General features: G+C 39.6%; 2 protein-coding genes across 2 annotated transcripts in view; one reads left to right on the forward strand and one right to left on the reverse strand.

Moving 5' to 3' along the window:
- SKIC3 (SKI3 subunit of superkiller complex) overlaps positions 1-5,162 on the reverse strand; it is a 101,758-nt gene extending 96,596 nt beyond the window's left edge. Inside the window, exon 1 of the mRNA XM_052643318.1 lies at positions 5,123-5,162. The gene's annotated coding sequence lies outside the window, so the exon portion shown is untranslated. The remainder of the gene's footprint in view (positions 1-5,122) is intronic.
- Positions 5,163-5,436: 274 nt separating this feature from the next.
- The window catches only part of ARSK (arylsulfatase family member K), a 54,778-nt gene continuing 42,201 nt past the window's right edge, over positions 5,437-18,013 (forward strand). The window contains exons 1-3 of the mRNA XM_052644025.1: positions 5,437-5,574; positions 13,503-13,632; positions 17,168-17,327. Of these exons, the coding sequence (XP_052499985.1) occupies positions 5,437-5,574; positions 13,503-13,632; positions 17,168-17,327 (428 nt within the window). The remainder of the gene's footprint in view (positions 5,575-13,502; positions 13,633-17,167; positions 17,328-18,013) is intronic.

An 18,013-nucleotide genomic window follows, 5' to 3' on the forward strand; every position in this document is an offset into this window, starting at 1 on the left:
GACATGGGCATGCATGTATGTTCTAAACAAATGTATTGTCTCTCAGGTAAAAAAAAATCCCTATATAAAGGTAACGTATTTTTGGAGTTCCTTATGTATCCAATATCTATCAAGTATTATGACCTTTCAGCTTCCAAACTCTACTCAACTACAGTTTGTTTTTAGTTTCCCTACACTCAAAATGCAGTAATTTTCAATTAGCTAAAGTGAGAATGTAAGAATCCCCTTTTCAGTGTTACCTTATATTTCCTTTTTCCACCATTCCCCAACGCTTTTCACCTCTCCATCTTTACTTTTCCCATTCAGCCTATTCATATTTGCCTCTGTCTACTCAAATGTTATGTGTAATTCAAGGCCAAATTCAAGTGTCAAGCATAAAGTCTTTTCAGACAAATCTCACACAGGTCTGAACTTATAACATTTCACTGTCTAGACTAACATTTCCACAAATATATTTGGAACATTAACATGCTTAAAGATGTTACCATATCTAGCAGTTTTGTGAATACTGCACACTATGTATCACTTTTTTAAAGTCACGGTGCATTTTAAAGGCTCTGAGAAGTTCTACAGTAAAGACCCAAATACAGTTTAACCTAGAAACTCTGAAACTTATATTACCATGGAACATTTATTTCAATGAACAGCAACTAACATTGTGAAATACACTAGCATTCTCCAAAGTACCATTTGGGATTTTCTGGTTTGGGGCTTTGTTTGGCAGCTAACTGTACTTTTTTATATCTTTTACACAGTTATTAAATTTACAGGTGTGTGTGTATCTCCCACAACTAGAGTATAAGTTCCTTAGGAACAAAGACTTTCCTATTCTCCCTTTTATTTCCCAGTGTCTGGTACACCTCAGATAGTCAATAAATAGTCACAGAATCACAGCAGGTGAAGGCAATACTGAATTTATTCCACATAGTCACTAACTGCACACTTAGCAATGTGTGCTTTTCTTAGGGCAGAATACAGTGCTGCTGGTATGCTGGACACTAAAAGACTATGAAGAACCAAAACCTACACCCAGACTTTAAAGTGAACAATTTTCTGAACTGCAAAGTTCAGTATTTCAGGAAAGCAATTAGCCCTTAATATAGGATCTTTAACTGATGACTTAAACATACACATAACGGAGCCCTTCCCTCGGTGCAACACACTATACACACACAGGTACACACAGAGAGATGTGCACACAGAGTGGTATACACACACAACTCAAAAGTACCTTTTCTGATATGGTAAGTTGCTGCTGCTGCTGCTAAGTCGCTTCAGTCGTGTCTGACTCTGTGCGACCCCATAGATGGCAGACCACCAGGCTCCGCTGTCCCTGGGATTCTCCAGGCAAGAACACTGGAGTGGATTGCCATTTCCTTCTCCACGTCCCTGGGATTCTCCAGGCAAGAACACTGGAGTGGATTGCCATTTCCTTCTCCAATGCATGAAAGTGAAAAGTGAAAGTGAAGTCGCTCAGTCAGGTCAGACTCTTAGCGACCCCATGGACTGCAGCCCACCAGGCTTCTCTGTTCATGGGATTTTTCAGGCAAAAGTACTGGAGTGGGGTGCCATTGCCTCATGATGATGTGATCACTAATCTAGAGCCAGACATCTTGGAATGGGAAGTCAAGTGGGCTTTAGAAAGCACCACTACGAACAAAGCTAGTGGAGGTGATGGAATTCCAGTTGAGCTGTTTCAAATCCTGAAAGATGATGCTGTGAAAGTGCTGCACTCAATATGCCAGCAAATTTGGAAAACTCAGCAGTGGCCACAGGACTGGAAAAGGTCAGTTTTCATTCCAATTCCAAAGAAAGGCAATGCAAAAGAATGCTCAAACTACCGCACAATTGTACTCATCTCACATGCTAGTAAAGTAATGCTCAAAATTCTCCAAGCCAGGCTTCAGCAATACATGAACCATGAACTTTCTGATGTTCAAGCTGGTTTTAGAAAAGACAGAGGAACCAGAGATCAAATTGCCAACATCTGCTGGATCATGGAAAAAGGAATAGAGTTCCAGAAAACATCTATTTCTGCTTTATTGACTATGCCAAAGCCTTTGACTGTGTGGATCACAATAAACTGTGGAAAATTCTGAAAAAGATAGGAATACCAGACCACCTGACCTGCCTCTTGAGAAATCTGTATGCAGGTCAGGAAGCAACAGTTAGAACTGGACATGGAACAACAGACTGGTTCCAAATAGGAAAAGGAGTACGTCAAGGCTGTTTATTGTCACCCTGCTTATTTACCTTATATGCAGAGTACATCATGAGAAACGCTGGACTGGAAGAAACACAAGCTGGAATCAAGATTGCCGGGAGAAATGTCAATAACCTCAGATATGCAGATGACACCACCCTTATGGCAGAAAGTGAAGAGGAGCTAAAATGCCTCTTGATGAAAGTGAAAGAGCAGAGCGAAAAAGCTGGCTTAAAGCTCAACATTCAGAAAACGAAGATCATGGCACCTGGTCCCATCACTTCATGGGAAATAGATGGGGAAACAGTGGAAACAGTGTCAGACTTTGTTTTTTTGGGCTCCAAAATCACTGCAGATGGTGACTGCAGCCAGGAAATTAAAAGACACTTACTCTTTGGAAGAAAAGTTATGACCAACCTAGACAGTATATTCAAAAGCAGAGACATTACTTTGCCGACTAAGGTCCGTCTAGTCAAGGCTATGGTTTTTCCTGTGGTCATGCATGGATGTGAGAGTTGGACTGTGAAGAAGGCTGAGCGCCGAAGAACTGATGCTTTTGAACTGTGGTGTTGGAGAAGACTCTTGAGAGTCCCTTGGACTGCAAGGAGATCCAACCAGTCCATTCTGAAGGAGATCAGCCCTGGGATTTCTTTGGAAGGAATGATGCTAAAGCTGAAATTTCCAGTACTTTGGCCACCTCATGCGAAGAGCTGACTCATTGGAAAAGACTCTGATGCTGGGAGGGACTGGGGGCAGGAGAAGGGGATGACCCAGGATGAGATGGCTGGATGGCATCACGGACTCAATGGACGTGAGTGTGAGTGAACTCCGGGAGATGGTGATGGATAGGGACGCCTGGCGTGCTGCGATTCATGGGTTCGCAAAGAGTCGGAGACGACTGAGTAACTGAATTGAACTGAACTGAACTGATATGGTAAGTTACTGGCTATCAAATATGCTTTATGTCCAGAATAGAGTGTTCAAAAACAAACTGAAGTTATAAGATAATTACCCAAAGGAACTGGGAAGGCCTGGGCAGGGGGGAAACCTGGGGGGAAGGTGAGAAGGGTAGCTGAAAAGGAGCGATTACTCATGTAAAAGTGAAGATAACTGGACTAATGAATGGTCAAAGGTATACAGAGACTGACTTCAGCTCAAAACACGAGCTTTTAATAATTACACCAATAAAAATATGGAATGGGCTCCTCGAAGAAGTGTGCTTCCCATCCCTGGAGATGAAAAGGCACAGACTGCACAATCCACCTGGGAGGGATCCTGTAGACAAACCGAATGTCGGAGGAGAAGGAAGACGAGAAGCCTCTTAGAGTCTTGCAGAGCTATGTATCCTATCCAGGGCCCTAAAATATCCATCTTGCTCCAAACTACTATAGCACCTGCTCCCACTAACACTGCCAAAGTGAGAGCCAGGAAGAAAAAGATGTGATTCACTCACCCTGACCGGCAACTCTGAATATACGTCCTGAGAAAACAAGGCCACAGAGAGTAGAGAGTTCACAAAATCAATACTATCCCACAGATAAAGTTAAATATATTTTTAATGACTCTAAATGTCAGTCAACATGGTTTCTCTGACAAAATGTGCTCTATATTCCAAATTAACGCAAAACAAATATTTGAAACAGATCCTGCTTGTGAGGGAGCCTATGTGTATTACCTCTCAGGCTGTACTATTATTTCAGTTTTTCCCTAGGGTGTAAGCTCTCTAGGGTCAGGGACTATTGTTTCTGTATCTGTCTGCTCCCACAGATGTTTAGCATGCTGCCTGCCTAACAGCGCTGCTTCACTAACTAACGTAGATTAGTTAGTGTTCATGGGAATGCCGTGACATCCTACAGTTAATTAGAGACAGCAACGCAATGAGTCAGGGCAGACTACTCAAATTCAAGTCCTACTCAGACTGATTCCCTCTGTAACCTTGGGCAAGTCATTCAACTTGTCCAAGTCTCAGCTTTCCTAGCTGAAAAAATGGTGAAAGTGGGGATAACAGAAAATACTCGACATAAAAGTACTTGGCACACAACAGGTGCTCGACAAATGCCTAGTATAATGCTCAGCGCATAATAAGCGCCCTGCGAGTATTAAATAAGTAAAGTCTGTGTCTTTCTGTAATTATTTTCTGCAAAAAGCACTGTCGGATATTAGTATGAAAAGCTGATTTCACAGAAAGAAATACTACAACTCTTCCTTTTTCGTATCAAAAGATTAAAGCGACTAATGTGATGCACAAATTATACACCTGAAACTATAATAACCACATCAGGAACTTGGCTCTGGGACCAGAAATCTACTCCCTCCCCCCCACCCCCCAGATTTCTCCAAAGGAGTTCAACAGTCAAGAGAACCAGAGATATTTTAAAAACCACTGCAGTGGAACAATGGTATTCTGAAGCTACGTCGGTTATTCGAACAAGCCACACAGCCCAGCCTTTCTTCCTCTGAGGGCCCGTCCAGCTCTTCTCTCCTTCACACTCTGGAGGCAAAGGGCGCCTCAGCTCATCCTCACCCCAAAAGCTGAAACTTGTCTTAGTAGGCCGCAACCCTCACCCCTCCGGAGCGCATCACTGCACGGGAAATGCGGGGAACAGGACAAGGCAGGCTGGAAATACTCTTCGGGAGAAGGTGTTCGAGGCGCCTCACGGGACCCGCGTCCCGCATGAGGCGGTCCAGACAGACAGACAGACGCCCCAAAAGGAACCGCCCGGTTCAGCTTCAGTGACAGACGGGCTGCCACCTCACCGTCTCCCGGTCTCGCCTGACACTTTGCCAGGCTCGCCCGGCGCCAAACTGGCAGCCCCCGGCACCCTATCCTTTCTCGTTCTAGATAACAATTCCACAGGCCGACAGGCTTCAACTTCTGCAAAAAACGACAGCAACCAAAAACAAAAAAAAAAAACCCACCTGGGGAACGAGATGCTCCTCTACTACAAAACGCCCAAGCTCAAGGCACAGCGCATGCGCATTTCACCCCACAGGCATCGATCACGTGACTGGAAGTGGCCGGGGGTGGTTTAGTTCGCTCGGTATTTGATTAAAAGGTCTTAACGAGAGTTGCGAAAGCGGTGCTCCTCCTGTGCGCATGCGCTCGCCTCGAGCCTCATGGGAGTTGTAGTTCTGTAGGTGAAAGCAATCCCCGCCCTCTTCCCCCGAGGAACTTCCTAGAGGGAGGGGGAGGGGGGTTCAGCGCCCGGAGGCCAGGCTCCCAGTAAGCAGAGATGCTGCTGCTGTGGGTGTCGGTGGTTGCAGCCTCGGCGCTGGCAGCACCAGCTCCCGGGGCAGGTGGGCAGAGGCGGGGAGCAGTTCAGGCTTGGCCCGATGCTCCTAACGTGGTGCTAGTCGTGAGTGATTCCTTCGTAAGTATGGAAAGGCAGGGGAGGGGGCGCCCTGCTGCACAGCCGCGGTTGGCCCAGCCCTTCCCCTGCTTGCAGGCTTCGGGGAGCAGAATCTGAGAATTTTAAGCACGTTTTGTCCTGATGTAAAGCAAGAAATGCATTTTACCTTGACGCCCCGTACAGACCTACGTGCACCACATAGATATGCATGTAACATACATAAAAACAAACTTTAGTAAATGCACTCCGATTCGCATCTTAACAAATTTTTTTTTCTTTGCTGGCCCATTAAATTACTAACAAACTTTCAGTCCATATCCCCGCTTGATTCACTTCTGGGGAAAAATAACATTCTGCATCAACGTAAAAGCCTGTTAGCTTTCCAGCGATCAACGTACTTTTATTACCCAGTTGTCTGATAATCCTGTTAGTGCTGATTTATATTCATTAGTTGACATAATTTGACCATTCGCCCATATTCCGGATAAACTGTATGCCTGTATGTGTTGTTGTTGTTTAATCCCAGACTTAAACATTTTTTGTAACTTTCCCAAGCCATCAACTAAAAAGAATACAAATATTAACATTATCTGATATTTTTAGTATTATCCATGATATTAAAACTACTGCTTGGACAAATGTTTGCTTACTAACTATAATATTAGTTTATTATGACAGGGTGTCACTGTGGTCAGATAGATTGTTGGTGTTACGTATGTCTGGCAGCAAAGAGCACTTTTAATCATTACGTTGTATTGCCTTCCTCATAAAATAACCCAGGATGATTAAAGTTACATAATCTGGATATACCCCTAGAATTTATTGAGATTATTACTTAAAGTAATCTTTATGATTATCTAAATTTAGGATCCTAACAGGCAATCTTGGAGAGTTACAAGAATGAGTTTATTATCAGTGCCCTTGAGATTAAAGGGAAAGGAAGGAAGCAGGATCGGGCAAAAAGAGAACTGACTGTTGCCACTGTCCCAGTGGAGGCCTCAGCTGATCTTGGGCGTAGTTCTCAAACCAGTATAATGCTTCAGAACTGTTTCCAGTTTGGGGGAGGAGACCAGGCCTTTCATATTGGATGGCCATTATTTGTGGAATGCACCCAGAATGGGGCACCATTTGGAGCAAGACAAACTACCATCAGCAGAGGCAATCTTTCACTCGAAAGGGAATCTGCGTGTGTTATGTCACAATATCCTAGAAACTTCCGAAGATGACTGAAATATTTGGGGTTTGTTTGTTTTTAGTATAGTATAAGCACATAGATTTTTCTGTATGTGTGTATGTAAATTTTGATGCAGATTAATATCTCTTATGAATATAGAAGAAAAGGTCCGGAAAATACTAGCAAGTCAAATTCAGATATATATAGAAAGGGTTATATAACGTGACTAAATGTGATTTATCCCTAAATGTAAGGTGGGTTTAATGTCTGAAACTAGTCAATGTGATAGACCATGTTAATTGAATAAAGGACAAAAAACAGGTGATCATTTCAATAGATGCAGACAGAGCATCTGACAGAATTCAATAACCCTTCATGATAAAAGCACTCAACCAAGTAGAAATAGAATTTTTTCAACCTGATTAAGAACATCTGCAGAAAATCCACAGTTAATTGTTATAGTTAACTATAAAAGACTGAATGTTTTCTCCCAAAGACCAAGAACAAGACAAAGCTGTCTGTTCTTACTGTGTTTATTCAGCAGTTAAGCTGGCAGTTTTCTAGGAAGGGAGTTAGACAAGAAAATGAAATAGAAGTCATCTAGATTGGAAAGGAAAAATGTCTCTATTTGCAGATAACATAACCTTGTATAAAGAAAATCCTAGGGAATCTACTGCAAAATGTTTAGAACTAATAAGTTAGTCTACATGGCTGTAGGATGTAAGATCAATATATAAAAATCAATTGTATTTTTATACCCTTGATTGATGAACAAACTAAAAATTAAGAAAATAATTCTATTTAAAATAGTATTCAAAATATAAAATACTTAGGATTAAATATAACCAAAGAAGTTCAATTCTTATACTGAACTATAAGAAAAACTATAAAATATTGTTGAAAGAAATTAATGAACATCTAGATAAACATCTTATGTTTATGAAATTGATTTAATATTGTTAATATAGTAATAATCATCAAATTTATCTACAAATTCTATGCAGTCTCTTCAGAAATCACTATGACATTTTTGTAGAAACAGAAAAAAGCCATCCTGAAATTCATATGGAAATTCAAGGGACCCAGAATACCCAAGGCAGTCTTGTAAAAGAACAACAAAATTGGAGGACTTAAACTTTCTAACTTCAAAACTTACCTTCACTTCAAAACTATAGCAATCAAGATAGTGTGTCACCAGTATAAAGATAGACATATAAATCAATGGAATAGAATTGAAAGTAGAGAAATAAACTCTCAAATTCTCATTTGATTTTTCAGTTAAGGTGCAAAGACCATTTAATGGGGAAAGAATAGTGTTTTCAACAGATAATGCTGGGAATACTGATTATCCACATGCAAAATATCTCACTCCATTTTTAAAAAGTAGCTCAAAGTGAACTGATGAATTAAACATAGAAGCTAAAACTATTAAATCCGTAGAAAAAAACATGGGGGCAAATAAATCTGTGACTTTGGATTAGGTAGTTTACATGCATGCTAAGTCGCTTCAGTCATGTCTGACTCTTTGCAACCCCATGGACTGTAGCCTGCCAGGCTTCTCTGCCCATGGGATTCTCCAGGCAGTGGGTTGCCATTTCCTGCTCCAGGGATCTTCCTGACTCAGGGATCGAACCCGAGTCTCTTATGTCTCCTGCATTGGCAGGCCAGTTCTTTACCACACACACCACCTGGCAAGCCCTTAGGTAGTTTAAAAGTGGGCCAAAGATCTGAACAGGCAGTTCTCCAAAGAAGATATGCAAATAGTCAATAAACATATGAAAAGATACTCAATATTGTTAATCATTACGGAAATGCAAATCAAAACCACAATGAGACACCAGTTCACACCCACAAAGATGACTAAAGTCAGAAACAACACTAGAGCCAGGAGAATACGAAAGAAATGCAACCTTCATGTGCTGCTGGTGGGAAGGTAAAACGGTGCAGCCACTTTTGAAAATGATCTAGCAGTTCCAAAAATGTTAAACATGAGTTTAACATTGATCCAGCAATTCCACTTCAAGGTATATACCCAAAAGAAATAAAAAACATATGTCCACACAAAAACTTGTACATAAATATTAATACTTCCAAAAAGTGAAAAAATATATATATCAGGTGATAAATGGGCAAATAAAATTTAGTAATATTTTTCAACAATAAAAAAGAAATGCAGTATCGATACATGCTGCAACGTGGATTAACTTAAAGTCATTACGCTAAGTGAAAGAAGCTACTCAGAAGGGACGACATACTATATGATTCCATTTGTCCAAAGAAAGCAAATCTACAGAGACAGAAATTAGAGACAAACCAACAATTACCTAGATTCAGGAGAACAGGAGGATTAGCGGGTGACAGTTAAGGAATGCTAGGTTTCTTTTGGACATGAGAATGTTCTAAAATCGATTGTGATGATGCTTACACAATTCTCTAAATATACTAAAAAACCGCTGAATTGTATAAATTAAATGGGTTAGTTGTATGATGTGTGAATTATATCTTAATAAACCCATTTTTTAAAAGAGAAAATAAATACTTCAACCTGACTCTTAAAGGTGTAAAGGCGTAAGCATCCTCTCTGCCTCCCTCCTTCACCCCTGAACCTGTGCTGTTTGTAGTTTTCATGAGGTTTCTGGAGTGCTATACACAGGACTGTGTAGCAGTGTCTAGTGAGGCTCTCATTCAGTCTGATGAACAGATCTGAAAAGAATGCTCTAAACAGTCTTGCTTGATAATAAATCCGACAGTTGAGATTACTATTATATTCTTTCATTAGCTTGATGTCTTGAAATCTAAACTTCACTGGTTTTCCCTGGCCCAGAATAAGGAGTTGTATACCAAGTCATGAATATTCATTGGAAGGACTGATGCTGAAGCTAAAGCTCCAATACTTTGTCCACCTGATGCAAAGAACTGACTCATTGAAAAAGACCCTGATGCTGGGAAAGATTGAAGGTGGAAGAAGGGGATGACAGAGGATGAGATGGTTGGATGGCGTCACTGACTAGATGGACATGAGTTTGAGCAAGCTCCAGAAGTTGGTGATGGACAGGGAAGCCTGGTGTGCTGCAGTCCATGGGGTCGCAAAGAGATACGACTGAGCAACTGAACTGAACTGGACCAAGTCATGGCTTTAGATGGAGCAATCCAGATCACAGAATTATATCTACCAAAAAGCTTATCCATCCCAAAGAGGGAAATGCCTGCCTCCCAGGAGAGTCAAGAATAATAGCAGAATTCAAAAACTAAGGCAAAAGGCAAATGGTATCATTTCTGGCACTTTTATGCAGAAAACCAATTCAGTTCAATTCAGATCAGTCACTCAGTTGTGTCCTACTCTTTGTGACCCCGTGGACTGCAGCGCACCAGGCTTCCCAGACCATCACCAACTCCTGGAGCTTGCTCAAACTCATGTCCATCAAGTCGGTGATGCCATCCAGCCATCTCATCCTCTGTCATCCCCTTCTCCTCCTGCCTTCAGTCTTTCCAAGCATCAGGGTCAGTTCTTCTCATCAGGTGGCCAAAGTACTGAAGTTTCAGCTTCAGCATCAGTCTTTCCAATGAAAATTCAGGACTGATTTCCTTTAGAATGGGCTGGTTGGATCTCCCTGCAGTCCAAGGGACTCTCAAGAGTCTTCTCCAACACCACAGTTCAAAAGTATCAATTCTTTGGTGCTCAGAAAGCCAATTAGTGGGTCTCTTTTTCTTTTTTAAATGCCTAGTTTTAGGGTACTCTATTTGTTTAAACAGTAGGAATGGCCTTAGGAAAACTAAAATGGGCTATTATTAAATTATAAAAGTTATTCTGAAAACCACTCTGTAAGATTTTCTCTCTCCCAACTAAAATGTGCTAGAACTGTACTTAGACCTATGGCTGACTGTTCATTGTGAACTACAGTACCACGCTATGGGAAACTTACTCTCTCTGTGGTTTTCATCAGCTAACCATGTTAAGATCCATTTCAGTTCAGATTGAATTACTATGTGAACCACCTCCCATCGATACCATGAGCAGTGGTACCACTTTAGCCTCTTTTTTAAAGTATTTGCTAATGTGTAAAAACTACATGAAGTTAAAAAGCCAAAACTTCTAGAAATGTTCAATATCTTCTCTGATAATATAGTTTTGATCTTCATTTAAAGTATTAGTATGCTTTTGACATTGAGAATATGTGTAGCATAATTTAAATATGTTCTCAGAACCTAGTCTAGTCAAATATAAATCATTCCATTGATGCACATAATCCAGGTTTATTAAGTTTTACAAAAATGCAATGTTGAATTTTGAACATATTGAATTTGTCTTTTGTAAATTATACAGCTCTGAATTAAAGACTTGTTTCATTTCACTCACTGAATATTTATTGAGTGCCTTTATATCATAGGCAGTCATCTTTACACGGGCCACCTTTTTTACATATTCTGTGCTAGAAACTTACCGAAGTGAGGTAGTTATCCCCTCCTCCATTGGCCATCTTTGCTATTCTGCTCTTTAAAGATACCTGCTTTCTAGCCTGCTTTCCATGAAATGAGTCAAGAAATTGCTAACATGAATTACAGACACACTGCTGTATCCATTCAGTGGTCATTACACCCGTCTGAAACTAGCCTGCAGGACTTGGAGTCCAAGCCTCACTGTCAGAATTGTATGGCATCCCAGTGCTTCTGCTACAAGACCTCCTGCTCCACCCCTCCAAAAGGATGAGCCTGGGTGGCTGGGCTGTCTAGAATCCAGCCAGTGGCCACAAATGTTTATCATCCCCCATGTCCAAAAGACTGGAGGAATGAGACCTGTAGGCATTTGGGTTTTATCAAGATAAGTTTCCGAGAGTTTGAATTTATGGATTTAGTGAAATTCTTACAAGGGTAGAGTGTGCACTTTTGTCTTGGGCTCCCTTGCTCGTCATTCAGGAAATCAGGAGTTGCTTGCTTAGTATTCAGTGATTACTTCTGCTAGAAGTGGTATTTATTTCAACATATAAGCATGCTCTAACTTTCCCCATCTTTTAAAAAAAACCTGACCTTAATCCCACATTTCTCCTGTATCTAACCCTCTATTAGCTAACAGCCATCCCATTTTTTTTGTTTTGTTTTTCTTTGCAAAAAAACTACTTAGAAGTGGTTTCTTCACCTGCCATCTCACCTCCCATTCACTCTTCCCTTTCTGTTTTAGGTGTCCATTCTTACATCTCCATTGGAAATGCTCCTGTCAGCGTCACCAGCCACCAATTCCAATGTGCATTTTCTGACCTTGTTTACACACCCTCCCAACACAGCTATTCCCTCTCTCTTGACACACTGTCCTCTCAGCTTTCATGAGACTCAGTCTCCTGATATCTTCCTCCCTCACTAGTCATTCTTTCTCAGTTTCCCCCTCTGCCTTCTCTTCTTACCTGGGACTCCTCAGGGCTTCTTTCTTTCTTCTCTTTTCTCTCTCCCCCTAAAAGATTTCACTGTCTCACAGTTTTCAATGCCATGAATATGTTAAAGCCTTGTTTCACCAGGAAAGACTTCTCTGAGCTCCAGATTCCTATCTGTACCCTAATTTATATCTCCATTTGGAAATCTCAGACATCTCAAAGATGTAGGTATGTCCTGTATTTTGGATTCACTCACTTTTAAACTGTATTTTATTTACAAAACTACATTGAAAACATACAATAGATATAACTCCAGGACTGGAACATTCTTTTTTCTCTCTCGTTTGCTCTTTACCAAGAAGAGTTCTTCAATTCCCAATTCAATTCCAAAATAGGTATCTCCAACCTAAACATCTCTCCAGTCTTCCGGCTCATTTCTCCAGCTGCCTAGTTGTTATCTCCACTTAAGTCCTGCAGGCGTCTCTACTTTATTTAAATGGGTGACCCTCCTCACTCTTTAGCTCCACTTACCAGAGAAGGCTTCCCTGTTCACTCTTGTCAAGAAGGTTTCCTTTGTTATTCTGTATCTTTAGATTTTTTTCAAGGCCATATCACAGTAATGGTATTGTAATTATTCTTGGTTTATTCTTGGTTTCCCTGATGCTGGAAAAGATTGAAGGCAGGAAGAAAAGGGGACGACAGAGGATGAGATGGCTGGATGGCATCACTGACTCAATGGACGAGTTTGGGTAAACTCCAGGCTTTGGTGATGGACAGGGAAGCCTGGCGTGCTGCAGTCCATGGGTCGCAAAGAGTCGGACCGAACTGAGTGACTGAACTAAACTGATGTTTTTTGCCTCTCCTACTAGACTATAAGCTTCATGAGGCCAGGGACTCTCTTTTTATTCACCATTGTATCTCCGGATCTTTTATAGTGCCTGGCACATACCAAATACTCAACAAACATTGGTTCAGTCAGTCCATCCAACTTTCCATTAATTTCTTTCATTTATTTTCTGTATTCAAATGGATCCAAGTCTCACACAACATGAATCTGCACTATTATGAGCCAGAGAATGGTAACACTTTCTCTACTTGTTTTCATTATTTGAAGGTTCTTAGGATCATATTGAAGTTTTTTGCTACTTGTGAATTTTTTTAAATATTTATTTATTTGGCTGTACCGTGTCTTAGTTGCACCAGACAAACTCTTAGTTGTGGCATGTGGGATCTAGTTCCTAGCACAGGCATCAAACCTGGGCCCTCTGCATTGGGAGTATGGAGTCTTAGCCTCTGGACCACCAGGGAAGTCCTAACTACTTGTGAATTTTATGGTTAAAATTAAAGAAAATTATTTTCTTCTTTTGCAATGTAATCAATGCTTCATAAACAATTAAATTTCTTTATTCCAGGATGGAAGGCTAACATTTTATCCAGGAAATCAGGTAGTGAAACTTCCTTTTATCAGCTTCATGAAAGCACATGGCACTTCCTTTCTAAATGCCTACACAAACTCTCCAATCTGCTGTCCATCGCGTGCAGGTACGAACATGCTTGATTTTACTGGAAGTAGCCCCACCCTAAAAATGTGTTCACACTTTAAAAGATTATACTCCAAAATAGGATAGTAAATCATATTTGGCATGTAATAAAAAAATTTGAATATATGTGAGGTGTGTTTTAGGATACGTAATGGGTATTGGGGGTTTCCCTCGTGTCTCAGCAGTAAAGAATCAGCCTTCTAATGCAGAAAACGTGAGTTTGATCCCTGGCTTGGGAAGATTTCCTGGTGAAGGAAAAGGCAGCCCCTCCGGTATTCTTGCCTGGGAAATCACATGGACAGAGGAGCATGCAACTCCATGGGGTTGCAAAGAGTCAGGCGTGAGTTAGTGACTAAACAACAACATTGGGTATTGGGCTTTTTTAAGAGTAGAAATTTTATCACCTAAAATGGTGTTTAGTTCAAGTATTATTGTTTCGTTTCCTTATGACTGGTGACTAAGAATCTCAACTCTTCAGGCAAATTTGGAAATGCTTATATTTCCTAGAGGAGTTCCATTTAAATTTTTCAGTAAGAGATAAGTAGTTGGGAGGGAACTGTAAAGTATACTAAGGAACTGAACTGAAGGAGTGTTAGTCACTCAGTCGTGTCTGACTCTGTGACCACATGGACTGTAGCCTACCAGGTTCCTCTGTCCTTGGGATTCTCCAGACCAGAGTCCTGGAGTAGGTTGCCATTCCCTTTTCCAGGGGATCTTCCCAACCTGGGGATCGAAGCCAGGTCTCCTGTATTGCAGGCAGATTCTTTAGCATCTGAGCTACAGAGTAGTAAAACTTCTCAGGTATACCTGGAATTTTCTGTATTATTGCAGATTAGATATTTTTTCCTTCAGTCTCAATTCACTTCTATCCCAAATCTGTTTACTTTTATTATAGTAATTTAGGACATACGCAGTTTTAATAGGAAAATATCAGTGATATCAAGTCATGACTAACTGAAAAATAGAGGAAATTGACATTTTTATAAAGTCTGTTCTCTGATAGAGTTGTCTTTCTCTTCCACTTTATGACGCTTTGCACTGGAACTCATAAATAGCACCCAGTGGTTTTCGTTTGTCCGTTAAGTTCCTGACATCATATTCTTTGTGATGTGAGCCACACGTTTTTATTTTGTGACTACATTTTCAGCACTACCAACTATATAATCACTGATGATTAAAAGAAACCTAAAGTATATTATAAATGATGTTTCCATGATGAAGGACCAGGTGTATTACAAACACTTTTGTTCATTTCTTGTTCTTTATTGAGCAAGTGGAATGAGAAATGTACTAGGGTGAGGTGAGGACTGGGTTCTGGTCCTCAATGGACCATGTCAGGAGCATCCCTCAGTTTCCTAATCACAGAATGCTGTATCCGCTGTGTCCCTCGCAGGGTTGTTCTTAGCATCAAGTGAGATAATGGATTTTAAAAGTGCTCAAGGAACTCTAAAGATTTCAGAAATGTGATACTTTTCCTGGAAGAAGTATATTTTGAACAGTTTGAGCAAAGAGAAGGGAATAATCGTAATAAAAACTCACATTATTTATTGCATTCTTACTGTGTGCCTGGCCATATTCTAATTGCCTTGCATGTCTTAATTTATATAATTATCCACATTGTCACAAAGTGGAAATTGTTGTTATAAACATTTTGCAGATGAAAACTAAAGTACTGGAAGGTTATAACTTATCAAAGGTCTAGCAGTGTTGGGATTCAATGCCAGGTGATACCCTATTCCACTTCTCATAAAGAAAGCATTTTGTAAAAAAAATAATAATAATAAAAATTAAAAAATTAAAAAATTTTAAAAAATAAAAAAAGAAAGCATTTTGTTAGACGAGAAAAGGATTCAACCCTACTACATGTGTACACAGAAAAAGGAAAAGGTTTTTTTTTTTTCCTGCTTTACTGAGAAATAATTGACATAAAGCACTGTGTTAGTTTAAGGTATACACCATATTCTAGAGAGAGTAAGAACATTTTCATGAGCTGAATCAGTCAGATTAGGTTTATGTGCACCGTGCAACACTTCTAGCAATATACAGTCATAATGCTCCCTCCCACAAAACCAGCAACAATGAGGCAAAGCTAAGCTCCAAACACTGGGGCCTTACTAACGCTTGTGTCCCCAGGACCAAGGTCAATGACTGGGACATAGCTGCAGAGCCAGTGATTTTTAAAAAAGAACAAACTAAGCCCAAAGTTAGTAGAAGAAAGAAAACAAAGATCAAAGTGGAAATAATAGCTGCAGAGCCAGTGATTTTTAAAAAAGAACAAACTAAGCCCAAAGTTAGTAGAAGAAAGAAAACAAAGATCAAAGTGGAAATAAATGAAGTAGAGACTAAAAGCACAACAGAAAAAATAATAAAACTAAGTTCTTTTTTTTTTTAATAAAATGGACAAATCCTTAGCTATACTTTCCAAAAAAAAAAAAGGACTCAGAAATTAAAGAGGAGACATTACGACTGATACCACAGCAAGGTATTTATAGCTATGACCTTCCCTCTTAGAAATGCTTTCTGCTGCATGCCATTTGTGTTGCTATGCTGTATTTCCATTTTCATTTGTCTCGAAATAGTTTTTTCTCTTTTCTTCTTTGGCCTATTGGTTGTTTAGGAGCATGTTGCTTAATCTCCACATATTTGTGAGTTTTCCAGTTTTCTTCTTGTGATTGATTCTAGTTTCATATCATTGTGGTCAGAAAAGATGCTTGATTGATTTTTAAATTTCTTAAATTCTTGAGAATTTAAGTCTTGGTAAATTTAATTACTAAGTCTTGTTGTATGACCTAACATATGATATTCCTGGAGAATATTTCATTTGCACTTGAAAAGAATGTACTTTCTGTGTGTTTGGATGGAATGTTCTGAAAAGGTTAAGTCCATCTGTTCTAACAGGTAGTCTAGTGTTTCCTTTTTGATTTTCTGTCTGAAAGATCTATTTGCTGTTGAAAGTGGGGTATTGAAGTCCCCTAGTATTTGTGTCTATTTCTCCCTTTACTCCTGTTAATATTTGGGAAAAGATTTATTGACTAAACAATCATAGCTGTAGAAAATAAGAGAGAAGACAACTAAAAATTACACTTAAAAAGTACACTTAACTTTTTTGTGGTAAGCCGGTAACAAGACAAGAAACAAGGAAAATCCTTGGGAATTTTGGGGAAATGAGATCTGTACTTCATTTGACCAGCGTGGAAAGTTGACCAATACATACATAGTGATTATTTTTATGATTGAAAGAAACTCAAGTAAGATAGGCTTTATATTTAATTCCATCTATTTGCCTTAAACAACCTGACCTGTAAGCCTTAGAGATTCACCTGTAAAGTGGAAATAGGAACTCATTTCAGTTTTCCCCTTAATAAAACGAGGTAACAATCAAAAATGTTAGGTAAAACCCCTAATGCAGGTTTATCTTATTGCAGAGCCTGAACTCTAAACTAATAATCTCTTTTCTCTCTTGGTATAATTGTCTCAGTCATTAAAATAAATTGTTAAGCCTTGTTTACACTGATCCCATTTTTTTTTTCCACCAGCCATGTGGAGTGGGCTCTTCACTCACTTAACAGAATCTTGGAATAACTTTAAGGGCTTAGATCCAAATTACACGACATGGATGGATGTCATGGAGAAGCATGGCTACAGAATACAAAAATTTGGAAAACTGGACTACACTTCAGGACATCACTCCATCAGGTAAAAAATAAAATCAAAGTGATTCTCTGGCGGAGAATGAATATGTATGCATATGACTGATAGCCTTTGCCGTCTACCTTAAACTATCTTTACATTGCTGATCAGCTATACATGAATCTAAAATAAACAGTTTTTAAAAATGGTTTTCATAGACAGCCCACCACTGTAATACATACATACAGTCCCTTTTTGACTTCTTTTATTTCTCTACAAAGCTGAAAGTAAATCTGTTAATCTCTGCTGCTGCTACTGCTGCTAAGTCGCTTCAGTCGTGTCCGACTCTGTGCGACCCCAGAGATGGCAGCCCACCAGGCTCCCCTGTCCCTGGGATTCTCTTGTGTTAATTTGGCTAAACCTTTAGCTTTCTTTAACCTTCTTAAAATATTGAAATTACTTATATGCTAGTAATTTTGTTTTCCTTAAACATTAAAGGTCTCTAAAATTGTGTAGTCCATGAGTTATTTTGATTTATATATAAAATGACTGCTTTATTTACTTTAAAATTTGTTTCATAGACTATAATCTTCTTGTTACTTGCTTTTGTCGGTTCTCTCCAACTTTAGTTTTCCACTGTAATTTGTTTCTTTCATTTTACTCAGTCCTCAAAATTAGGCAACCAAGCATAGGGGGTAAGAGTAGAAATCTAGAATCAGATTGCCTACTTTTGAATCCTAGTTTCTTGGTTT

This window comes from Budorcas taxicolor, chromosome 7 (assembly GCF_023091745.1).
Source record: "Budorcas taxicolor isolate Tak-1 chromosome 7, Takin1.1, whole genome shotgun sequence".
In the NCBI taxonomy this organism is placed as follows: domain Eukaryota; kingdom Metazoa; phylum Chordata; class Mammalia; order Artiodactyla; family Bovidae; genus Budorcas; species Budorcas taxicolor.